This window comes from Siphateles boraxobius, unplaced genomic scaffold, assembly GCF_051911475.1.
Source record: "Siphateles boraxobius isolate OS27281-9 unplaced genomic scaffold, OSU_SipBor_1 48, whole genome shotgun sequence".
Taxonomy (NCBI): Eukaryota; Metazoa; Chordata; class Actinopteri; order Cypriniformes; family Leuciscidae; genus Siphateles; species Siphateles boraxobius.
Window position 1 is genome coordinate 8,433,288 of NW_027509119.1, and position 25,852 is coordinate 8,459,139.

Genomic DNA, 25,852 nt, shown 5'->3' on the forward strand with positions numbered 1-25,852 from the left:
AGAAGGACTGTGATACAGAGCCATGCAGTTAAAATGAAATAGAACAACCTGCCTGTGTTGGTGGGGAAAAAAGCTTGTTTTTTTTAATGATTATACACAGAATATTGAAAACATTTCTGCACTATCATATTTCTGCACTTTCTTCTGCACTGGAAGCTCCTGTCACCAAGACTAATTCCTTGTGTGCGTAAACATACTTGGCAAATAAAGCTCTTCTGATTCTGGTTCTGATATGGAGACCCGATTTCGAGGGAGGACCGAAATGTGATGAAACCGGAATGACTGGAACAGCTGACAGAAAAATGCGAGAGGAAATTGCAGAACAGATTGTTTATTTTTCACATTCTTTCTTTAAGATATGATCCTAAATAAGTATAGGAGGTTTCAAAAGTCATTTCTGTGTCCAAACAGCAAACATGGTCTCAAATTCAAAGAATTAAACAGTTCCTCACATCGATATTCAACTTACTTGAAACATCTCTGGTGCACCTTTTTTCTTTATGTTTTCCTTTTTATAATTACTCATTGATAGAGATATTGTGAAACTCATGACATTCTTCAACATAGGTGAACATTGATGCTCCATGAACATTGAAAGTAACGTTTTCTTGCTCTATTATGACATCATGTGGCCAAAAGTGCACCTGCAATGTTTTCAAGTAAGATATCAAAAAACAAATAGGCTAAACAAATTATAGGCTACTTTGCTTTCTTTTAAAGGCAAAAATACAGTTCCAGAAAACAAGTATGTGAACCCAGATGCTTGGCATGAGCTCAAGATTCACATCAGACATCCTAAGAATATTGATTAATTGAAACAGTTTTATAAAGAGAAAATACCATTGTGCATTTATAAGCCATGATTACAGGCAATATTTGGTGGTGATAACTGCTGCATCCTGCATTGTGAGTTTTTACACCACTGCTGTCTGTTTAAGCAGACCATGTTTTCTGTTCAAATCAAATATTATGACCATTGCAGAAATGCATAATCCTAGGGATCATATTCGCTATTTCTTCCTACAACTGTCATGTTCTCAAATACTTAAACTGCAGTTTGATTATTTTTGCAATCCTTTTCATTGAGCAGTTGGTTGGCACACACATCTCTCTGCTCTGATATCCTTTATCTCCTTTATAATAATGTCTGCAGTGTCACTGTTGTACATCACGATGAGAGATGACAGTCCTTGTGGAGTGCAGTTTGATCTATAAAATATATGGAGAGAGTTTTAAGGTCATACTTGTGTTTTCAAACTTAGACTCACAATTGTCATTGCATAGGAGACTGAATGCACCTTTGAAGTAAATCATTTTCTCTGTGGCGTTTTCTTTGTCTCTGAACAGGCATGGGTGACGCAGACATTTCCTTCAAACAGATACCTCTAAAAAGGACACAGACGGAAGGACATAATTATTTGGTTCTTTCTGTCACATAGCTATAATGAATACATAATGCAATAAAATTATTATGCTCAACGATCAAACCAGTGTTGAGGAACTTGGGAAGCTACTATGAAAGTGTTTGATACAAAGCTGAAATAGTTAAACAAGCGTTTTAAACATTAACTCGTATAAATAGCTACAAACATATTTGGGTGATTCTGCAACTACGGGCACTTTTAAGTCCCAGCAGTGAAATTTTAGATTTATGTTAAAATTTGTCATTTGATGTTTCATAAATATATTCACAGTGCCATTACACACATTGACAAAAAATATAATTACTGATTAATGTGATTAAATATAATATTATGAAGCATTTATAGCTCAAAACACCATTTTTGTTAATGTCCCACACCTGTGGTCTCAATGTTGAGATACATAAAATAAGCTAATTTAATTACAATTTGACATTATTTCAAATGGAATTGTTTAATATACAGATTCATTTACAGTATCTTAAAATTCTTTGTATTATTAATTGATAATTTTTATGATTTTTTAAACTAAATGTGCCTGTCCCACACTTTTGAGTCCTTACCGCAACAATGAAAAAAAGCTTTTGTTATGAAATTTTATCGAACACAAACAAGTCTAGTTTCTATTGAAACAGAAATTATCACTTGAGCACATTGCTGACAGACTGGGCCACCACACTACCTCACTCACAAGATACCAAAAAAATAAGGTAAACATCATCTTTTCTGCTCTAGTATTTATTGTGCGTCCTTACCATTCAGCTTAATAATTGTGTATTTTTAACTACATTTTAAAAATAAATGTATATTACTGTTAAATTCATGTATATTAAGATGCTAAGAGTCAAAACTAATGTGGTAGGCCTTGCTAGCTGCCAATTAGCTAAAATATTAGGAAAAATGTCATTTCCGCAACATGTCTTTACCGCAGCAAATGTAGGTGTTGCGGTAAAGACCTTGTGTTTCGGTAGAGACAAATTCAAGGTTTACTGTATATTAAATTACAAATATTCTGTATATTATTAGTACTGAAGTATATATTAGTATATATATTAGTATATATATAAACATGCCATTTTTTAACCCTAGATTTTAACATCGTGTCCTTACCGACACAAGATGTCATTACCGCAGCACTGCTCTATTTTAAATGTTTTCACATTTTCATTTGCAAAAAAGAATTTTTACACTTAAGCTGAGATGATTAACACATTGAAATGGCAACATCTGTCATAAAAAGTTAAATATGTTATCTTTTGTGTGTATGGAAACAATTGACATCTAAGGTTACTGTACATTTTTTACATGGCATAGAAAAAAACATGAAATTCCCTATTTTGTATATAATTTTTTTATATCAGTATTTACAAAATTGCATCAAATTTGAAAAAGCTATTTAAATATATATTTTTTTTATAGAAATTACTAAAGAAAAATGTAAAAAATTAACGTTATTGTAACGTTGCGGTAAGGACACTTTTTAAGAAGATGACCAGAAAAACATAAAAAATAAACATGTTCCAGATTAAAATCTTAACGACTACATTCTATTTTGTGTAAATTTTTATATGTATTACAGACTGTCATGGTTAAAATGTAAATTCATGGAGGTTGATTTTTTTTAAAATTGGGATAGTCAAAAGTGCCCGTAGTTGCAGAATCACCCATTTACAGTAGCCTGATAACCGAGTCGACAGATTATAGCCGGCGTGCATACAGCAATTTGCTTCGATGAATCGTATTTAGGTCAAAATGAACTGACTGATACAGAGAGAACCTGATTCATTAAAACGAATTTGACCTTCCAAGGCTACAAGAGTTTCATTTACGACCAACCGATTAGGAAGAATAATCAGACCCTCCGGGCAACATAATGTCCGACCAGAAAGAACCGGATTGTCCTACGGACCTTTTTGGTGAAATTATAATTATCTATTCCTTAATTTTTAATTATCGACATTTCCTTATCTATTAACATCGATGTAACGTTAGCGTTTGGCCGAACTACATTGCTAATGAGTTGCTCGTTAATGCTTTTACTTTTAAAACAGCTGAATTACTGCCATTATGCTGAAATATAGTTATTTACATTTTAATGAAACTGTATGAGGTTATAGTATACATTTTTATTAGGCCTAAATGCAATTAGTTGAACTCATTTTTTTGACCCACTTAAGCAGGACTTAAAGTGATCGTTCGAAAATTCTGTCAACATTTACTCTTCCTCGTGTAGTTTCAAACACATAAGACTTTCGTTCATCTTTGAAACACAAATGAAGATATTTTTTTATGAAATCTGAGTTGATATGTCCCTCCAATGACAGCTACGCATCTACACCTTTAACGCTTCAAAAGTTCATAAAGAGATTGTAAAACGGTTTAAGGCCAAATTTTCTGAAGAGACGCGATCACTTTATATGATGAACAGTTTTAATTTAGACTTTTATTCACATATAAACAGAGGTCCTGACATATGTTTATATGTAGGGGTAAAAACCTAGCCTGAGAAAACCCAGACGGCAAATTTAGATTTGCTCTGCAAGTTAGTCTGGCGAAGAGCCCATTCAAGCTCATTTCCAATCTTTCCAAATGGAGGCACCAGTCACAAACGCTGAGGCGGGCTTTACAAGATGACGATCGATCTGATTGGTTTTAAGGTCTATCCAATTGCGCCTAGGCATTTGAGCAACGTCCGTTGGTGACGCCCATTTGGAAGTGAGCTGTCAATGAACCTTCCCCAGACCCTAACTCAGTTACCACTGAGGGGTCTGGTTTTAACCAGCCTAGTATAACCCCGGCATCCTGGCTAAATTTTGCCCATGGCCTCTGTCCATCATGGCCTCCTAATCATCCCCATATAGGCTACTGATTGGCTTCATCACTGTCTCCTCTCCACCAGTAAGGTTGTGTGTGGTGGGCATTCTGGCGCAATATGGCTGCCGTCGCATCATCCAGGTGGGTGCTGCACATTGGTGGTGGTTGAGGAGATTCCCCCTTCCATGTAAAGCGCTTTGAGTACCCAGAAAAGCGCTATATAAATGTAACAAATTATTATTACTATTCCACCCATGAACTCAGCCAGCTGATTTCACTGATTAGTTATATCTCCTGGCTGAAAAACTGTGCTAATTAGCAAATCCAGGTGATTGGAACAAAATACGGAGGAGGATGTTTACTTTCTGAACCTGGACTTTACACCTCTGCATATACAGTGGATAGTATAAGTGAACACACCAATGCTAAAGTTGACTAAAAATAGGAATAAAAAATTATCTTTTGGAAATTGATCTTAATGCCTTAATTTCAAAAATGAGGAAAAATCCAACCTTTAAGGACACCTAATTTCTTTGTGAATGAATAATGTATTGTAAATAAATAGATGTTCTTCCTTAAAATACAGTGTTCGTAAGTCAGGATTTTCAATTCCATGAAATGCGTAATTTCATGGATCCAGGATACTATGCATCTGTCACGTTTTCTATGTGTTTAGTTATGTTCTGTAATCTTGTTTCCCCCTGTCTTTGTGATTTTGGTTTAGTCCTGTTAGTTTTTCCCGCTCCTCGTTTGTGTTCAGTTTCTTCACCTGTGTTCAGTTAATTATCCCATTAGTCCCAGTTCTTTTAAGCCTTTTGTTTTCCCTCAGTGTTGGTTGGTCGTCGTCCTTGTATGGTTGTGTTTTCCCTGAAGTTCCTGGAGTTTGTTATTTCGTTCCTGTATGTTTATAGAAGTTTATTTTGTAAATAAATCAGCTATTTTTTGAAGTCCTCTTGTCCTCGTCTTCAGCTACCTGCAACAACCTGACAGAACGACCAACCCATAAAAAAAAACCCAAAGATGTGCCCAAAATGAGCACTCTCTTGAGGAGTATGCAGGGCTTTACCTGGAGCTGTATGATGACATGTCGTTGGAGGAAGAAGAATTAACACAAAGTTTCTGGGGAGGATTAAAGGACCCGCTTGGCCAGCTGATTCTGGTAAAAGATCTCAATCTGTCATTTCTGGAATTTGTTGATCACACGCTATGGGCATGTGGATCCAAATACCTCGTGGAAGATCTCCCACTCCAGCCAGTTCTAAGCCCGCCAGCGCCTGAGCCCATCGCCTGCCCGCCAGAGCCAGAGCCAGTCTTCGAGCAAGAACCAGCCCCAGGGGCTCCTCGTTTCCTTGCTGTTCAGCCTGAGACTCTCGTGTGGCCCTGAGCCCGCAAGCTGGTTTCTAACAGTAGGGACCTGGGGGCAAAAATGGCGGATCTGGCGCTCCAATCCGTGCAATCAGCGTTCAAATCAGTTTTCCCTCTCCAGTCTTCAGTCCCAGGTCGTACTTCCACATCCAGCCCAGAGTTTCCTTCGCCGCTGGTCCCGTCCAGTTCCGAGTCCCATGATGTGCTGGCCCCGTCCAGTTCCGAGTCCCATGATGTGCTGGCCCCGTCCAGTTCCGAGTCCCATGATGTGCTGGCCCCGTCCAGTTCCGAGTCCCATGATGCGCTGGCCCCGTCCAGTTCCGAGTCCCATGATGCGCTGGCCCCGTCCAGTTCCGAGTCCCATGATGCGCTGGCCCCGTCCAGTTCCGAGTCCCATGATGCGCTGGCCCCGTCCAGTTCCGAGTCCCATGATGCGCTGGCCCCGTCCAGTTCCGAGTCCCATGATGCGCTGGCCCCGTCCAGTTCCGAGTCCCATGATGCGCTGACCCCGTCCAGTTCTGTGTCCCATGTTGTGCTGGCCCCGTCCAGTTCTGAGTCCCATGATGTGCTGGTCCCGTCCAGTCCTGCGGCAGAGCCCGTTGACCCTGCGGCAGAGCCCGTTGACCCTGCGGCAGAGCCCGCTGATCCTGCCGGCAGAGCCCGCTGATCCTGCCGGCAGAGCCCGCTGATCCTGCCGGCAGAGCCCGCTGATCCTGCCGGCAGAGCCCGCTGATCCTGCACCAGAGCCCGCTGATCCTGCACCAGAGCCCACTGATCCTGCACCAGAGCCCACTGATCCTGCACCAGAACCCACTGATCCTGCACCAGTGCCCACTCCAGAGCCCACTGATCCTGCACCAGTCCTGCCCAGCCCAGAGTTTCCTTCACCGCTGGTCCTGCCCAGCCCAAGACCCTCGTTGCTGCCGGATCCCCCCTTTCCTGTCAATTTCCCCATTCAAATTTTGGGGGGGCGCCCACCCGAAGGGTCCTCACCGCCATGGCCACCCGAAGGGTCCTCACCGCCATGGCCACCCGAAGGGTCCTCACCGCCATGGCCACCCGAGGGGTCCTCACCGCCATGGCCACCCGAAGGGTCCTCACCGCCCTGGACGCCCGAGGGTCCGACAGCTCCGCCCTGGACGCCCGAGGGTCCGACAGCTCCGCCCTGGACGCCCGAGGGTCCGACTGCTCCGCCCTGGACGCCCGAGGGTCCGACAATTCCGCCCTGGACGCCCGAGGGTCCGACAGCTCCGCCCTGGACGCCCGAGGGTCCGACAGCTCCGCCCTGGACGCCCGAGAGTCCGACAGCTCCGCCCTGGACGCCCGAGAGTCCGACAGCTCCGCCCTGGACGCCCGAGGGTCCGACAATTCGGCTCTGGACGCCCGAGGGTCCGACAGCTCCGCCCTGGACGCTCCCACAGCCTGGACCACCATGCCCTCTTCAGCCTCCAGGGCGCCCACCCTCCCACCCCTTTGGATGTTATACGGTGCGAGGACTCGCCTTCGGGGAGGGGGAGGTTCTGTCACATTTTCTATGTGTTTAGTTATGTTCTGTGATCTTGTTTCCCCCTGTCTTTGTGATTTTGGTTTAGTCCTGTTAGTTTTTCCTGCTCCTCGTTTGTGTTCAGTTTCTTCACCTGTGTTCAGTTAATTATCCCATTAGTCCCAGTTCTTTTAAGCCTTGTGTTTTCCCTCAGTGTTGGTTGGTCGTCGTCCTTGTATGGTTGTGTTTTCTCTGAAGTTCCTGGAGTTTATTTCATTCCTGTATGTTTATAGAAGTTTATTTTGTAAATAAATCAGCATTTTTGGAAGTCCTCTTGTCCTCGTCTTCAGCTACCTGCAACAACCTGACAGCATCCTGATAAAGTTCCCTTGGCCTTTGGAATTAAAATAGCCCCACATCATCACATACCCTTCACCATACTTATTGATTTGCATGGTGTTATTTCAGTTAGGCTAATAGCTGGTTTGATTTGCATTGAGAGATGATCTTATGGAAAGTTTCCCATGCCAATCTGTAGGTACGGTGAAGGGTGTGTGATGATGTGGGGCTATTTTAATTCCAAAGGCCAAGGGAACTTTATCAGGATGCATCGTATCCTGGATCCAAAAAATCGGCCTGCCTCTATGGGAATTTATTATAGGGGTGTCCTGACTTGCGCAACCTGTATTTTAAGGAAGAACATTTATTTATTAACGATACATTATTCATTTACAAAGAAAATTGGTGTCCTTAAAGGTTGGATTTTTCCTCATTTTTTAAATTAAGGCATTAAGATCCAATTCCAAAAGATGATTTTTTTATTCCTCTTTTTAGTCAGCTTTAGCATAGGTGTGTTCACTTATGCTAGGCACTGTAAACATTCATCAACGCACAAATCGGATATGGTAAACAAAGCTCAGGCATGTTCAATTGACCAGCGAGAACCAATGAGGTTAATTCTCATGTTACGCAGCACATGTTTAATAAAAGCCTAAATTCAATCTGGTCATCATTTAAGCGATCGAGTCAGAATCGTCAGAACATTTGGATTAAACCTCTCAATTCATATGGATTAGTTTTACAATCCCTTTATTAACTTTTTACAAAGTGGTAGTTGCATGGATTGTCAATGGATGGACAGAAATCTCTCAGGTTTGTTTGAAGTATTCATTTGTGTTTCACGGTCTGAAACAACATGAGTAATTGTTCATTTAATTTCATTTAATTTAATTTGATTTTTTGTGTGTTTGAACTAACCCTTTAAGTACTTAGTTAGTTTATATGTAAATTTTATAATTCTATTGCCTTTGAAATGTGCACTGCTAAACGTACTGACAAGCATTTATGGCAAACTAAAATATACTTTAATGTCATTTCAATTTATATATTTTAATATATTTGTAATAATGAAGTTGCTATTTAATACTTTTAAAATATATCAACTTTAACGTAATATTGAATAACACACTACAGATAAAATTATGACCAATTACTTTTCATGTGCTTTAGTATGTTAATCAACACATTAAAATAAGTGTACATATTTAAAGCATGTTAAAAAATTAAAAGATCATGACTCAAAATGTACTTTAAAGTAAAACTTTTAATTTGATATTATTACAATGTACGGTTTTTAAGTCTTTAACACTTAAGTAGCCTTTTATTTCATTTATTATTTTATCTGCAAATACAGTTTTAAAAAATATATATACCTTTAATATTTAAAGTACACAACAAATGCACATTCAATATGATTAGGTGTATTTTTCACAATATAAATCGCACACTATCAATATTTAGTTAGTACTGTAATCGATGCGTGTTTTGAATGGCGCATTCTTAAACTTTTACATATTCTCAAGCCCCCTTATTTTATATAGTGATATGTTACACACAGACAGGCTCATACCTACAAATACTTATGTTGAAACTGGATGGCTGCAGAATCCATTGACTCAACTTGCTCGTATGAAGGTTGACATTATGTACATACAGCTTGCATGCAGCTACATGTCTCCCATGTCTCAAATGTATTTGCTGTCTCTCATATTCTGAGCTGACCATGCAGCTCTGCCTGTGTTCTGAACTCACTCCTGAGGCCCTCTGCTTTAACTCCATTGATTTGCTCCTATAGACCACTAAAAGCGGCTGGTGTAGAGAGCTGCCATTCAAGCAGTAGAGGCTCTGTGTGAGGGCTTCGTGGAGAACCAGGCTGCCGCTCTCATCCCCAAAGCGAAGCTGGAAGCCCAGGATATCTGAGTGGCTCGGTGGCTGGGTTATTGCAGCCGTCACGTCAAAAACGTCATAGCCTGTTGGAGGAACCCGGTCCAGACTCAATAAGTGCTCCACAAGAGGGCCACTAATGCTCAGGTTATCTCTTCCTGGTGAGAGACTATGTACTGTGACCGTCACACTAAGCGGCTTGGGATGAAGAGTCTTCCTCAGCAGGACCAGCTCTGCAACCCTCATGAAGGGACTCAGCTGGGACATGTTGAACCAGATCCATCCTGGAGTGCCGTACTTTGAATCTTGTTTGAAAAAGAACATCTTTTAAGGGTCTTAGGGGTGAAAATTAAGCAGAATTTATTTTATACCTTTTTTATAATATTTATTTAGTTGTATTTATATAACTTCAAAGGTTATCAAATCTTTTTATGCATCAACATCTCTTCACAGAAGTGTAAAAAATACAACTACAATGAAAAAATGGTAACATCCCCCTTGCAGTCAATAATTTTATCCCTTAAAACTCATTTTTGAATGTCAATGACATATTCAAACATTGTTTCCTGTTTGATATTCCTTTGAAAATAATTTCTTAATGCCTTAAATGTTATTCTAAATGCTTCATTTAGTAGCATCTACTGTATAAGACCTTATGTAGCCCCGCCTCTTTTCTGGCCTGCGCTCGTTTGTATTTCCACAGTCTGAACTTAAGATTTTATGGATTTATTTACCGCCTGTTTTAAAATCTTCCTGGTCTACTGGCATTTGTTATGACATCCGCTTCAAACATTATTATGCTCATGATAACTTTCGTCACCTCTACAATACGTAAATCCACTTAACCAGCTAATTACTCTTCGATGCCATAGAAATATAAAGAGCTACCGCAAAAATGGAATTTCAAAGACGAAATTCTAAAGATGGCTATGCGCTTGTTTCTCTGGTTCATAAGATAAGGTTTATACGTGGATCATTAATATGCAAATTGGTCCCCGCCTCCACTCAATCACACCAGCTCGGATTACCTGATCCAATCGTTCAACTGTAGTAAACGCTACAAATACACCCAAAAGGGTCCCACTTTATATTAAGTGGCTTTAAGTACTATGTACTTACATTGAAACTAATAATTTGATACAATGGACATATTGTGTACATACATGTTTTTACATTGTACTTATATTTTAAAAATACCTGCATGTAATTGCAGCTGTAATTAATGTATGTAATTACATTTGTAATTACACTGTTGACCCTTCCCTTACACCTTAACCTACCCTTAAAACCGACCCATACCACCACACCTGCCTCTAACCTTACCCGTATCACACCTCAATAGCAGCAAAAGTGTTTTACAATACAACATGAACACAATAAGTACATTCTACTTATTTTTCAATGTAAGTACATAATACTTAAAGCCACTTAATATAAAGTGGGACCTAAAAAAGTTTTAACTGATATGTACTGGCACATCAATGAAAACATAGCAATAGCACTCATTATGTTAAGGGAAAAGTGTTTTTATTTATTTATTATTATTTTTTAGATCTTGACCAAATATTTATTCACCTCTTAATGGAAATAACATCACAACATTTATTTCAATCAAGAGATGCATATTTTTTGGTCAAGATCTTGTATTGACAATGCAAGAGTCCAGCACTCTATAAAGTCTCCTCCAGCACATCCCAAAGACTTTCAATGAATTTAAGATCTGGACTCGGAGGTGCCAGTTCATGTTTAACTGCACATCCCAGCACATCCCAAAGACTTTCAATGAATTTAAGATCTGGACTCAGAGGTGCCAGTTCATGTTTAAAAATTATTCTTGATGCTCCCCTACCATTCTTTCACAATTTGAGCCTGTTGAATCTTAACATTGTCATCCTGGAATGTCGCCATGATGTGTGTTCCTACATGGTTTTTATTTTAATATTTTAATATTTTAATTGTGTACTTTGAATAAAAATGTATACTTACCTTCAATGCTCCGGAAACTCTGTACAAGAGTTCCATCTGCCCCACTCGGGTCTCTTTCCTGTGTGTCCAAGGACTGGTAAACGTGCTTCATGTAGGGGTGTGGCTTTGTTTGCTGAGGTGCCGACAGTTTATTTATGTGCAGCAACTCCAAAATAGCTTTGCTCAGGTCTCTATCCTCCGGTTCCTCCCCCTCATCTTCCATGAACACCAAACTGCGAATCCCTCCTAGTCCTAAAAAAACAATTAGGAAGCATAAAAACGATGCGGAAAACCTCATTCTGCACAAAAAAAAAAGAGCTGACAGATTCACAGAAGAAAGCCGAACCCGATTCTCCGACACAGCTCGGTCAGGAAACAGCAGAAACTCGCTCACTCATTAGAGGGTGGGATTCAAAGCCCATGAAACCAACAGCCAAACACTGAAAAAAGCAATTACCGCTTTCCCACAGAAAACCCAGGAATGTCACACTCCATTTGACAGGCATTGTGCTCTCAGTTTTCGTGGAAGTGCCGCAAAGTGAACAGGCTTGTTTTGCTTCTGAGGCTTCAGTTCCTTTCAATTGAATCAAGGGCTCTTTTCAACTAGTTGCTCTTTCTCAATGTAAGCGGATAGTGCTCGTCTAATCTATGTTCATTAACCTTTGCATTCTTGGCACAAACAAAGTATCAAGTGCAAGCTCTTCATTATAACCTTGAGATCCATTTTGAAAGTTGTGGGTAATAATTTAGCGATAGACGTCATTATTGCTTATTTTCATGGCTGGTATTTTTAAAACCACATGGATGGATTACAATTTCATTATTAGGAGAAAATAGAATATAAATTTAGACTGACTGATAACTTTGATTGACTTAAAAATTCTTTTTGACAGCAAGTTTCTAGTACAAATGACACCAATTTTTGAGCTTCCTGAGAATGATCTTAAAAAACTAGAAAAATGTATAACATTCTGTCTGAAAATTACCAGTACCCTTTTCATTCATTTTATGGACATTTCAAAAAATGTATTCAACAATTAATCACATGTGAAGAATCAATATTGAAAATTCTGTCTTATTATTAAGGTACATTGGACTGTATTTTTACAGTTAGTTGTTTATTATTATATTTAAATAGTTGATTTACAAATCTTACTCAGTATTTTTGTCTTACTGTGCGTTCACACCGGCGCCGGCGAGAGCGTCAAAGTGGCCGGAAGTCATTAATTGTCAATGAGAGCCGGCGCGAGCTCCGGCGAGAGTGGCGCGGCGCGTCTTGGAGGTGAGAGCGGCGAGGAGAGTTGAAGTCACGTCAACTTTATGGTAATAAGCAATGACGCGGTTCGGCGGCAACCAATCGGAATATTTAACGTACAGTTACAAATATCTAAACATTCATAAATCAAGCTACATTTACTTGAGAAGTAAAATTACTTTTCTTGTTTGCTGAAATATTGATGCTTAAAACCTGAAGTATCTGTCGGATTTTATCTTAAGTAATTTTACTTCTCCAATACATATTTCTTGATTTAAGAATTTTTAGACATTTGTAATGGAAAACAATTAACACAAAAAGGAAGAAAATCCTGTTTTGCATTGCAAGATATAAATCTAGATTCTGCTAGGCTCCATAACATTAGATCGGAAGTGAAAATACTGTATACAACTGAAGTGACTTCAAATATATCCTGCTGTTTGAATTTGGCTTATTTATACACTGTTTATATGAAAAAGAATCAACATTTATTGACTTTGGAAACATGCTATTGATGTTCTCCACATGAAATGGTTGACTTTTCCCTCAAACTTCAATTAATCTGTTTTATGAGAAGAGATTTAGAAGATTAGTTTAGTTCTTATGTATTCAAAACTGCAGTCATGGTAACTTGAATGAAAGGAAACTAAGAAAGAGCAGAAAAGTGTTTGTTAACTCTTTCCTGACTCACTTAGGCAATGACCACAGATTAATGGCGTTGGGAAAATTTGAAAACTTGAGTTTATTTTAAAATGATTACATTTCTTTCATACCCGTTGACTCCATAATCCTCGTCATAGACTTTAGTTGCTAACATCCAGATGTAATTGATGTAGTCTAACAAAAAGTGAGTGTTATACAACTGAAAGCAGATAGTCGTCTACTTATCATCAGTATATAAGGGGACCTGGTCTCACTTACTTCTTGAAACAATTTCAAACACCTCAGGAAGAGAAAAGTGTAGATAATCGTGTATGTATGTAAAGTCTGTGAGAAGGCCCGGTTAAACAACTTACTGCTGTTCTGTCTCTTTAGTCTTCAGAGCTATTATGCTATTCAGAGCTACAGTAACTGCTGCAAGCTATCGTAAACACACAGAGAAAGAATGTTTTAGTAAAAGATCCATGAGAATACACTTAGATGAGAGATTAACAGGATTGCAAGGTCAATGGTCACAGTGCAGAAGACACTGATGGTTATTGTGTGACAATGTAATTTGGACATTGTTCTACTATAGTAGTCTTGCTGTATCTTGATGTTAATAAATAACCAAATGCAGTGGGACCCAAACTGATCAGGATTTGTGAGACTCTAAAATCATCTAAAATGATTTCCGGTTACTCATTATTTGAAGGTGTCTTTGTTACAGTGTAATTGGACATTATTTAATTACTGAGTAATATTAAAGGTGCTCTGAGCGATGTCACGCGTTTTTTTGTCACATACAGCAAACATCTCCTCACTATTCGCTTGCTGCTTGTCCCCTGAACACACTGTAAAAGAATGCGATCTCTGCAGACACCCCAGGCTCCAAAAACGGCAACAAAAACAAACTGGGCTAACCCGCACCACGAAACATAACAAACTGTTCCAGCCAATAACCGACAAGAACTGTTCCAGCCAATAACTGACAAGAGGAGGAGGGTGGGTCTAGCTAGCCTCCGTTTTGTTTGACAATACTACGAACGTCAACAGGAAGTGACGTCACCCAACATCACTTAGAGCACCTTTAAGTAACTACATGATCTTACTATAGGGTTACGGTTAGTCCCGGTGGCTCCTCCTCCCTCACCACCCTTGATGGCGGGGCGGCTAAGGGTTGCACACGTATCCCACCAGTAAAGCGGACCGTTGCTATGCAACTGTGCCCTAACTCCACCTGGCGCGGAGAACCGTGTCTCCCTCTCTTGCCTGTAAGTTCTCGTCGGACCGGCAAGGCTTACAAGACCTGTGGGGAAGCCGCCTCTGCCATACACGCCATGGCGTTGTTGCAGGTCCATCAGGCTAAGGCACTGAAAGACCTGCACGAGGGTGGTCATGATCCCAAAATTCTCCAAGAACTTTGTGCCGTGACGGACCTCGCGCTTCGTGTGACGAAGGTGACCGCGTGGTCGGTGGGTCTTGGGAGGTCCACTATGGTGGTCCAGGAACGCCATGTCTGGCTGTGTCTGGCTGACATGAGGGAGGTTCCTTAACTCCCCCGTGTCCAAGACCGGCCTCTTCGGCGATGCGGTCGAGAACTTGATACAGACACAAATTTAATGCAACTATTGTTTTGCACTTTTTGTGTCTTATGCGAATATACTTTACACTTCAGCGCAATGGACTTCAACATATGGATGGACATCCTCCTTGTACATAGATCATTGACATAAATTCTTTTTTCTCTTATTTTTATATTTAATGCACAATCATGAGGGGTGATTAGACAACATAATCCACTATACCTTGACAAATAAAGCTTGACACTTGAAAAATAGTCACGTTACCTAAAATATAGTTCCCTTACGAAGGGAACTCAACGATGCGTCCATCGACGCCATGGGGAACGCCCCCAGCGTGACTGCGTCTGAAGCATCTATGTCAACTAGTCCAATGGAAAGAATGAGCGTCACGGGCGGGTGACGTCATGACCAGGAATTGATAAAAGTACATCCGGTGCAAACCGGCATTAGCTTCTGTTGCCTCAGCAAGCGATCTGTGTTATACTGTCTCTGTCTATTTATTGTTGTCTGTTGCAATTTATTCGGAAACGTTATGGCGAAACAAGTGTACAAGCAGTGTGTTCCTCCCTGCCCGCGTTATTTAACGGGTGGGGACACACACGAGCTTTGTGTCATTTGTTTGGGAGTGGAGCATGCGGTCTCAGCCTTCGAGGGGGCTGAGTGTCAACACTGTGAAATGCTACCGCTCCGCATGCTCCGCTCTCGCCTGTCACTCTTTGATTTAAAGAGTGGGCAGGCTCGCGATCCTCAGGGATCAGGACCCGCGTCTGCCGAGGCGGCGCGGAGAATGCATTCCTGGGGATCGCAAAAGGATCTTTCGGAGGGGTTGGAGACGGGTCCGCGGGCCTTTTCTCCTTCCTTACCCGGAAGATCCAGCGCTCTCCCCCCGGTGTCGGAAGCACGCACTGCGGTTTCTTCCGCCCGGGGAGAGAGCCCTCCATTACTTCAATGCTCTTCCTCCGAGGAGGTCGATGTTATGAGTATGGAGAGTGAAAGCACACACATGGGGGAAAGAGATTCACAATTTATTTCCCCAGCATATGATGAGCTGGTGGATGTTATGTCACGGGCTGTAGAGAAATTAAATATTGAATGGCCATCTGAGAATAAAGGCGCTCGTCCTAAAAGTAAATTAGATGAGCGCTTTTTATCTTCCACGACATTATCTCCACCACGAGGGCTTCCCTTTTTTCCCGATCTTCATAATGAAATATCGAAATCGTGGAATAAACCTTACTCTTCACGACTTTTTAGCCCTCAAGTTAACACTTATTCGAGAATAAGAGGGCTAAAAGAGTATGGTTATGAGGCGATGCCCCAGGCGGAACAGAATTTAGCCAGCTATCTTTCGCCTGGTCCCGCATCGTCCCTGAAAGCCTCGGCTTTGCCCACTAGACCGCTTAAAGCCACCTCGGTTTTAGTGGGCAAAGCTTATACGGCAGCAGGTCAAGCTGGAGCATGTCTGCACACAATGGCAGTGCTTCAGGCTTATCAAGCTGACCTGCTGGGGGATCTGGATAGTAGTGAGGGAATTTCTCATGACGATATTCGAGAACTTCGTCGGGCTCCGATCTTTCTCTCAGGGCTACTAAGGAGACCGCCAGAGCAATTGGGCGGTCTATGGCAGCCTTGGTAGCTACTGAGAGACATTTATGGTTAAATCTGTCAGAGATTAAAGAAAAAGATCGAGCTTTTTTATTAGATGCTCCGCTTGAACCTTCTGGTCTCTTCGGCGACGCAGTCCACGCGGTCGTCGAGAGATTTCAGGAGTCTAAAAAACAAGCTGACGCTTTTAAAAAGTTTATCCCTCGCCGTGTCCAGCCCCCTGGGGCTGCTGGGCGTGAGCAGCCCCAGCCGTCGAGCTCATCATATCGTGTGCATCAGAAAGAGAGTGTTGCATCTCGTGCACCTCCACGTAGAGACTGGAGACAGACGCAACCCTCTCAACCGAAGTCTTCTAAGTCGAAGCCGGATCTGAGGACCGTTCTTCAGGCGAAGAAGACTTCGGTTAAAAAAAAAAGGTCCTGATGTTCACGCATCAGGCCTGTGAGGACAGCCCCGACCGAAGTGGAGCGGTGTACACCTCATTTTACGGTGCCCGTTCCATTTCGGGGTCCTCACGAGACCGTTCTGCCAACCCTGCCACCCTCGGTGCTTCAGGGCGCAGCGGTCTCCAGCGAGTCGCTGATGCTATGCTGCGGCACAGCATCGGTTTCGCGCCCTCTGAGGGGGGCCTTAGAGTGGCCAGTTCAGGTAGTTCCTGCCATTATGTTTCAGGCTCCGGAATTGGCTGTCTCGATAACACCAGAGACCAGCCTCGAGAGGCTGGTTCCCTTAGTAAATTTTCTGGCAGCGTGGAAGCTTCTGCCGAATATTTCTCATTGGGTCCTGCAGATTGTAGAGAAAGGATACAGAATCCAGTTTGGTTCTCGTCCTCCTCGTTACAACGGGGTGCTGCCCACAGTGGTGCATCCCGAGCAGGCTCTGGTAATGGAGCAAGAGGTAAAGGCCCTGTTAGCAAAGGAAGCTATAGAACAGGTGTACTCACCCGACAGAGAGTCGGGTTTTTACAGCCGTTATTTCATTGTTCCAAAAAAGGATGGGGGGTTGCGTCCCATTTTAGATCTTCGTCTGTTGAATCGTTCAGTACAGAAACTCAAGTTCAAGATGCTGACACTCAAACAGATCGCGACTCAAATCAGATCCGAGGACTGGTTTGTCACGATAGATCTGAAGGACGCCTACTTCCATATCTCCATCCTCCCTCAGCACAGGAAGTTCCTAAGGTTTTCTTTCGGGGGCAAAGAATACCAATATCGGGTTCTTCCTTTCGGTCTAGCTTTATCACCCCGCACGTTCACGAAATGCGTGGATGCAGCTCTAGCCCCTCTCAGGCTTCAGGGCATACGTATTCTGAACTACATCGACGACTGGCTGGTTCTGGCGGAATCAGAGCAGTCGGCGGTTCGGCACCGAGGTGTCGTTCTCGCTCATATGCAGATGTTGGGGTTGAGGCTCAACGCCAAGAAGAGTGTTCTTTCTCCAGTACAGAGAACCACTTTCCTTGGTGTGGTATGGGATTCAGTGACGATGCGGGCCACTCTATCGCCCGTTCGTGTAGCTGCTATCCTGACAGCCACCAAAGAGCTAAAGCTAGGCCAGTCACGCACTGTGAAACAGTTCGAGAGACTGTTGGGTCTCTTGGCGGCAGCGTCCAACGTGATTCCTTTTGGCCTGCTGTACTTGAGACCTTTACAGTGGTGGCTAAGGACCAGAGGGTTCTCCCCGAGGGGAAACCCACTTCGTATGATCAAGGTCACGCGGCGGTGCCTTCGTGCCTTAATTATATGGAGGAAACATTGGTTCTTAACCCAGGGTCCGGTATTGGGAGCTCTTTGCCATCGTGTTACGATCTCGACAGATGCTTCCCTCACCGGCTGGGGAGCGGTAATGGAAGGCCGCTCGGTTCAGGGTCTGTGGAAAAGTCATCATCTTTCGTGGCACATCAATTGCCTGGAGATGATGGCTGTCTTCAATGCGTTGAGACAGTTTCTCCCAGACCTGAGGGGCCATCATGTGCTTGTACGAACAGACAACACATCAGTGGTCTCTTATCTGAACCGTCAGGGGGGTCTGCGGTCGCGTCCGCTCTGCAAACTGGCGCACCAGATCCTCCTGTGGTCTCTGGGGAAGGTACTCTCCCTGAGGGCAGTGTATATTCCTGGGGACCAGAATGTGGGGGCAGACATCCTGTCGAGGCAGGAGCTGAGGCCAGGGGATTGGAGACTCCACCCCGAGGCGGTGGAGAAAATTTGGGAGTTTTACGGCCAAGCAGAGGTGGATCTGTTTGCGTCTCAGCACACGACGCACTGTCCACTTTGGTTCTCCCTTACTCACCCAGCCCCCCTGGGGCTGGATGCTATGGTGCAGACGTGGCCGAGGCTACGTCTGTACGCATTTCCCCCTGTTGCTCTGCTCCCAGGAGTTCTGGAACGAGTCCGCCAGTACGGAATAAGCCTACTGCTTGTAGCACCACGCTGGCCGAGTCGGATCTGGTTTGCGGACCTGATCCATCTCTTAGACGGTCCTCCCTTGGAGATCCCGATCAGGAGAGACCTTCTGTCTCAGGCCGGGGGCACAATATTTCACCCTCGGCCAGAGATTTGGAACCTGTGGGTTTGGCCTCTGAGGGGGCCCAACTCATAGAGAGTGGTCTCTCAGCTGAGGCTGCTGAGACCATCCTAAGCTCCAGAGCTCCAGCTACTAGGAAACTATATGCGCTGAAATGGAAAGTTTTTTCTGTATGGTGTCACCGACATCAGTGGGATCCGGTTAACTGTTCTGTGAACACAGTACTCGAGTTCTTGCAGGAGCGCTTTACGTCAGGTTTATGTCCTTCCACACTTAAGGTTTACGTGGCGGCCATTGCGGCTTACCACGCCCTGGTTGGGGGTACATCGTTGGGTCGAGACCCCCTGATTACACGTTTCCTTCGTGGCACACTGAGGCTGAGGCCTGCAACTCGCACTAGGGTGCCAGCTTGGGATTTGGCATTAGTACTAGAAGGCCTGTCTAGGGCTCCATTCGAGCCCTTAGATTCGGTTTCAGAGAAATTTCTTACCCTTAAGACTATCTTTCTGCTAGCTATTTCGTCCCTTAAGAGAGTTGGAGACCTTCAGGCCCTTTCGGTTTCCCCCACTTGCCTTGAGTTTGCACCGGGGATGGTCAAGGCATTCTTATATCCAAAACAGGGATACGTCCCTAAGGTGCCTACCTTGATTCCGAGGCCTATCGTGCTGCAGGCTTTCTGTCCTCCTCCTTTTACATCTGCGGACCAGGAAAGGCTGAACCTCTTGTGTCCAGTGCGAGCACTGGATACTTATGTTCATCGGACATCTTCTATGAGGAAGTCCGACCAGTTATTTATTTGCTTTGGATCACCTAAGAAGGGTCTTCCTGCTTCTAAACAGACGGTTAGCAAGTGGATAGTCGAGGCTATTTCACTTGCATACGAGTACTCTGACCATCCGTGTCCCTTGGTGGTCAGAGCTCACTCAACGAGGGGTATGGCGGCCTCTAAAGCCTTGTTATTTGGGGTTTCCCTCCAAGACGTTTGTGATGCGGCAGGCTGGTCCTCACCGCTCACATTCGTCAGGTTTTACAGTTTGGACCTGGATGCTGCCCCAGGTTCTCAGGTGCTTAGTGCTTAGTTACAACAGACTGACACTCAGGTACTTGGAATTCTGGCGCTTTGGGTATTCTCGTTCCCATGGCGTCGATGGACGCATCGTTGAGTTCCCTTCGTAAGGGAACGTCTCAGGTTACTATTGTAACCATAGTTCCCTGAGAACAGGGAACGAGACGATGCGTCACCCTGCCATACTTCCTGCATCCCTGTGATCGGCTTGCTTCGGCAATTTTCGAAGCTAATGCCGGTTTGCACCGGATGTGCTTTTATCAATTCCTGGTCATGACGTCACCCGCCCGTGACGCTCATTCTTTCCATTGGACTAGTTGACATAGATGCTTCAGACGCAGTCACGCTGGGGGCGTTCCCCATGGCGTCGATGGACGCATCGTCTCGTTCCCTGTTCTCAGGGAACTATGGTTACAATAGTAACCTGAGACGTTTTTCTTTATGTTATTTTGAAGTTTGTCCCATATTATTTGCCAGCTACCCATTTAGAGACACTTAGAAGATGATTTCACAGATCTTTGTGAACAAACATGCTATTTTTTCAGTGGCGTCATCTAGACACCCTTTGATGGAAGATCTCCTCAATCTGTCATTATCTAATGGTGCGGTGCGGTCGGAGCGTAGATTGCTTTTCTTTGATCTCTGTCTGTTTGTGTTTGCCTCTCTTTTCTGATTGCCTCTGCATTTTTTGCTCTCTTCATACCCAGCCTCACTCCTCCCCAAAAGCCTCCGGAGCAGGACTATCCCACCTCCCTCCTCCGAGTTTACACAGAACACCCTCCTCCTCCTCCCCTACTTCTTCCATCTCTTCGCAGGGGTGAGGATTGCAATCGGGACTCTTAGTCAATTAGACCGTTGCTGTGAAAGCGTTGGAGTGAAAAGGAGAAGATAAACAGTTGTGGAGTTATAAGTGCTATGGTTTCAGGTAAGAACTTGTCTGTAAATGTGCTCTGTGTGTGTTTGTTTTGTGTATGTGTGTGCAACAATGCTACTAAATAACATTTAGATCAACTAAAGAATAGATTAAAGATAAGAAATGAAAGGTGTAAATTGTGTATCCGGGCGGTCACACTTTATGTTAGGTGTCTTTGCTTAAATAATATTTTAGGTATATTGTACTTATTGTGTTCATGTTGTATTGCAAAACACTTGTGCTGCTATTGAGGTGGGATATGGGTAAGGTTTGTATTGGTATGGTTATGGGGTAAGCGAAGGGTCAACAGTAATTACAAAAATTAATGCAGGTATTTTAAAAAAAAATAGGTACAATATAAAACCATGTATGTATACAATAAGTGCATTCTATCAAAACTATTAACTTAAATGGTAGTACATACACTTACTAAAAAGTGGCACCGAATATCCAAATATAATTTTTTTCCAAATGAGAAATGTTAATAATAATGGGAAAATGTACATATTTTAAAACATCTACCCCAACCAATTTCACAGTGAAATCCGTGAAATTATTTTTAAACTTTTGTCAAACCCACCGGGTCCTTCTATTTGTTTTCCATATGAGGCCATATGTGAATTTGTATAATTTCTCAATATTGTCCTGTTTATGAACTAGTGCTGTTTGGCTGAGAAGGATGTAACTCTTTTAAGTCATAAAAGGAATGGCTCTCAGGGTATAGTCTTTATCCAGGTGAAAGTCAGGTGGAAATTATGTCACTTAAAACAGCGTTCTCATCTCTGTCCACCTTATGAATTAAACTAGTGCACCTTTATTAATCTTTCTTTAAGCCTACACTCTTAAAATAAAGTGGGTGTTCGCAACAATGCCATAGAAGAACCATTTTTGTCTCCCAAAAGAACCTTACAGTGGTCAGTTCTTAAGGAACCGATTTTTTCTTAGTGTGAAGAACATTTCTAAAGAAACTTATTTTTTTTGCTCCAAAGGACCTTTTGTGCATTTTAAAGTTTCTTTTTGCTCCAAAGGACCTTTTGTGCATTTAAAGGTTTTTTTTGCTCCAAAGGACCTTTTGTGCATTTGAAAGGTTCTTCATGAAACCACCAACACCAATAAAGAACCTTTTATTTTTAGGAGTGTAGAATAACAATCCCCCCCGACTGATAACCATACTCCTTTTTTTTTTTTCATCTGGGAGTCTTCGGCACTTGCAAACACTATGAACGGTCATGCTGGTATGCTGCCAAATGAGGGCCAAAGCTGTTTAGAGAGCGAAGGCCTCCCCCTTTCCCTCTGCTCATCTTTGCTTTGGAAATAGTTGGCTGCTCGTTACCCTGTCATTAGCGAGATGAGAAGCAGTGCACAGCGCTGTGAGGAAAGGCAGCCGATTTCTGCTGGCTCCAGCCGGTGTCTCCAGCCAGTCCCAGCTGTACAGAATGCCCACTTCTACAGAGAGGAACGCACACTTTCCCTCCCGTGTAACCCAGAAATTGTAGCTCTAATAAGACCATTGGGAGGAAATGATAGTTTACCTTACCTTACCTTTTGAGAAGGACAAGTTACCCTTTGTTGTTTTCCTGTAAAAATACTGAAACATCCTTAAAATAAGATACAATTACACAGGAAGCAAAATAACATGAGATATTAAAGCTTTTTCACAGAATGTATATTGAATCAAGTTTTTTTTTCTCTCCCCAATTTGTAATTTTCTTAAAGAAGCATAAATCTAGAAAAAGTTTATACCTTAATACCTTAAAAAATTCGAAGTTGTAAATAAAACAAGTTTGTATGTTTTACTAGAAAATACAATTTAAGTTTTTCTACTTTCAAATTTCACTTTAATTCAGTGTGTTACTTTGTGGAATTGTGTTTGTGTAATTTATTAGCAGTGAAAATGGTTTCTCCACTAAATATATATATATATCAGTTAAGACATATTCTCTCAATTAATAATTCATATTTTCTTAGTAACTTGTGCAGTTTTGCTTCTCAGGTAAATTTATGTTATTTGAAGATTGATGGTTACATTTTTGAATAAATATGGTTTTGTTTTTTGTAGCATTGTTGAGGTAGTAAAGCCAGTAACACTGTGTAACCTTTATTTAACTCAGTATTATATTGCTTAATAACTTTATGTAGCTGAAAGACAGATACATGGTCATTTTATTTTCTGCACCTTTTTGAACGGCACATTTAGTCATTGCTCATATTGTTTTTCACACTTGGTCTTGGCACGTTTTGATGACAGGAAAACTGCCCCCACATGTTTGAATGGAAGCAGAGAGAAGTTTAGAAAGAGTGCAGAGGGGTCCGGGCCACCCACCCAGCATGCCTTGGGCTTTCCTGACTGGAGCCTCATAATCACTGCTATATCTACATCAAAACATTACTACGTAAATCTTGGCTAAACTTAAAAATATCTTCCCATTCCTCCAGGCCTCATCATAATGAACAAACAAATTACTAAAGTTACTAAAGTAATATCCAATCAGTACAAATAAACCTCTGTGAAACGCTATAATAACATTCACATACTTGAGCTATTTCAATCAGCTGGCTTTAATTGAGTCCTGATTGCTTGTGACTGGTAGGATTGTTGTGCATAGTGGCCTGCAACTTTTGTGGTTTTAAATGTCACTATTTTTTACTCCTGCTCTGTAAAAAAAAAAAAAAAAAGATTACATTTTAGTAATAAGAAACAAGAGTTGTCAGTGATGGCTTACTTGTTTGGAATTATATATGTTTGTTAAATGTGTACACACATTGCACCGTTTTCGAACTCATGGCTTGTCGGCTGGTTGAATAGTTTGTGAGATGTTTGCATCTCATATTCCACATCTGACTCCAGCAGCTGTTCTGGGGAAATGCTGGTAGGGTTGTTAAGGTGTCAACCATAAGAGTTCAAAACATTTCATTGAACTTCCCCTTCATTTGTTCTCAAATCGGTCTTTGTCTCTTAAACGCGTTTATGCTGGAGCCTTTCCTAGTCAAGCCTCATTACAATTTTGTGTTTACCTGAGCCCATGAAGGATCCCTTCAACACTTGTCTGTTGAACTTGCTCCAAACCTACAGAGAACATCCCAAACAGGGGTGAACCATATAATCACAGACTGTACAGCGTGTAGAATCATGCCCTGACATCAACGTTGACAGTTTCTAAACTGTGAGATCACGCAAGAGAGTTGGGAATGTACTGTCTGTTTGATGTGGTGCGCACAAAAACGTCTGAAAGTGACTCAGAGGCACATAAGGGACTTTAAGCCATTAATCAGAGGATAGAAACTTTTTTTTGTTGCTGCAAGAAAAAGTAGTTAATCTAGTAATCTAGTGTTGGTTATCTTGTAAAAAAGAGTACTATTTCAATTATTTACTTTATTAGAATTCCTACATGCGAACTGAATGTAATAATCTCGAACACTATTATATTACATTAAACATAAGTACCTTAACTTTAGTGTTTTTTACTCCCACAAGTAGGTCTTAAATACGTCTTTATATATAATTTCATAATTACTTTTATTACTGTGCATGGTTGGGATGTGAAAAGTTTCCAGTGCTAATTTTTGCGAAGCACAACAAGGAATTTGGTCCTTTTTTGGAGAATAACCTGCGAAGGGAATACATAATCCTCCCTGTTATAGACTTCCTGGGGCTGCAGTGTGAAAGCTTAGTTTAAAAATGTTCAAAGTCAGTGTGCTTTTTATCCTGGAGACATTCCGGTCCTCAAATCTGATTAGTTGAGCAGCGTTCCAAGAGTGCTGATAACAGTGCAACAGCAATCAGTGATAACAGTGTCAGACTGTCAGTGTGTGCTTGTTATTTTTCAGGGACTCTTTCTGCAGGTTTCTTTGCAACAAGTGACAAGTGTCTTTATGAGTGAGTCATTGAATCATTCATTTAAAGTTAAAAATGCTCATTCAGTGAGTTTTCCAGCTGATTTATAATACGAATGAGTCATAGAATCATTCACTCAACCGATTTGTTCGAATTTGCATACTATCTGTATCTAACATTATAAATCTAATACTGTCTAGATCTAATATTGCCCACAACCCATAGCGTGAATATTTCAAACAAAGTATTGCATTTAAAGAGAGATTGTGTACTATTCATCTTCAGTGTGGAAGTAATGAATTTCCTGTGAATGTTCAGATTCATTATTCACTATAGGTAAATAACTAAGAATATGAAGTGCAGTAAACAGTAAAACTATACCTGGGTGTTTAAGATTATGATAAAAACAATATGATAACAAAAAACTGTTTGCAATATCAAGCAAGATAACGTACACCTAAAATAACTGGAAGTGGCTGACAAAGGAAGCCTTTTTATTTAAAAAGATGGGCTAAAATAGCCTGTAAATGATTTGATATGTGTTTGAGAGTCATTCTTAGCTCAGATTTTAGACGTTTTCAGCTGAAGTCATTTTTAGACTCCTGTGTTTTAGGCCACTACTGAGAGAGCTGGAATGAAAAGAAAAGCATGAAAATTAAATGAAATGAATTCCCTCAATAAAAAGCATGATGTAATGCCAAACTAAAGGTATCTGGACTGGAAGAGAGTTAAAGAAGGGTTTGGGATCAGGACAGGGAATAATTTACCACATCTGGTTCCAGGTATCATCAAGGTTCCGCACAAGATCAAGATGAAAACATGTTTAACTTTTATCAATATTGCCTGACATCATGTTACAAATGGTATGTTACCCTCTTTTTGACATTTTATAATGCAATTGTGCTAGTAAAAAAAAAAAAACATTGATGAAACTTACATCAAATTCTGGATTTCTGGATCACTGGAAAAATGTTAACCTAAATCCTGTTGTTCTTTTGTTATTTGCAAGCTAAACTACAGCATTAGCTGTAAATAGTAGCTTCATAAAAGAAATAGACACATTGTTAACCCTCTAACTAGATACATTAACTGTAAGAAATCTCACTCTACCCAAGGTGGGATTTTCACCTCCGTCATGTCTGATCATTCATCTAGT

At 41.7% G+C, this 25,852-nt stretch overlaps 2 protein-coding genes across 5 annotated transcripts in view; one reads left to right on the forward strand and one right to left on the reverse strand.

The window, feature by feature from the left end:
- Positions 1-315: 315 nt before the first annotated feature.
- Positions 316-13,630, reverse strand: LOC143710712 (uncharacterized). 2 transcript variants are annotated; one of them, XM_077201806.1, is made up of 5 exons: positions 13,543-13,630; positions 11,293-11,523; positions 8,993-9,611; positions 1,299-1,385; positions 316-1,209 (listed from the first exon to the last, which is right to left on the reverse strand). In XM_077201806.1, exons 2-5 carry the CDS (start codon positions 11,492-11,494, stop codon positions 1,080-1,082), a joined length of 1,038 nt encoding a protein of 345 aa, XP_077057921.1. In that variant the 5' UTR covers positions 11,495-11,523; positions 13,543-13,630; the 3' UTR covers positions 316-1,079. The 2 variants fall into 2 exon arrangements, with proteins under 2 accessions (XP_077057921.1, XP_077057920.1); XM_077201805.1 differs by lacking the exon at positions 13,543-13,630 and adding an exon at positions 11,729-11,923.
- A 7,125-nt stretch (positions 13,631-20,755) lies between these two features.
- frem1a (Fras1 related extracellular matrix 1a) overlaps positions 20,756-25,852 on the forward strand; it is a 50,690-nt gene continuing 45,593 nt past the window's right edge. For all 3 annotated transcript variants that reach the window (XR_013194622.1, XM_077201834.1, XM_077201833.1), the window contains exon 1: positions 20,756-20,873. The gene's annotated coding sequence lies outside the window, so the exon portion shown is untranslated. The remainder of the gene's footprint in view (positions 20,874-25,852) is intronic.

What these genes read in the sequence shown, in the direction of transcription:
- LOC143710712 (XM_077201805.1), bottom strand. Translation starts at nt 11,777, where the DNA reads ATGCCTGTCAAATGGAGTGTGACATTCCTGGGTTTTCTGTGGGAAAGC. An exon ending in GAGTTTCCGGAGCATTGAAG is followed by an intron (nt 9,612 to 11,292) that starts GTAAGTATACAT and finishes TTTTCAAACAAG; the next exon opens with ATTCAAAGTACGGCACTCCA. An exon ending in TTCAACATAAGTATTTGTAG is followed by an intron (nt 1,386 to 8,992) that starts GTATGAGCCTGT and finishes TGTCCTTTTTAG; the next exon opens with AGGTATCTGTTTGAAGGAAA.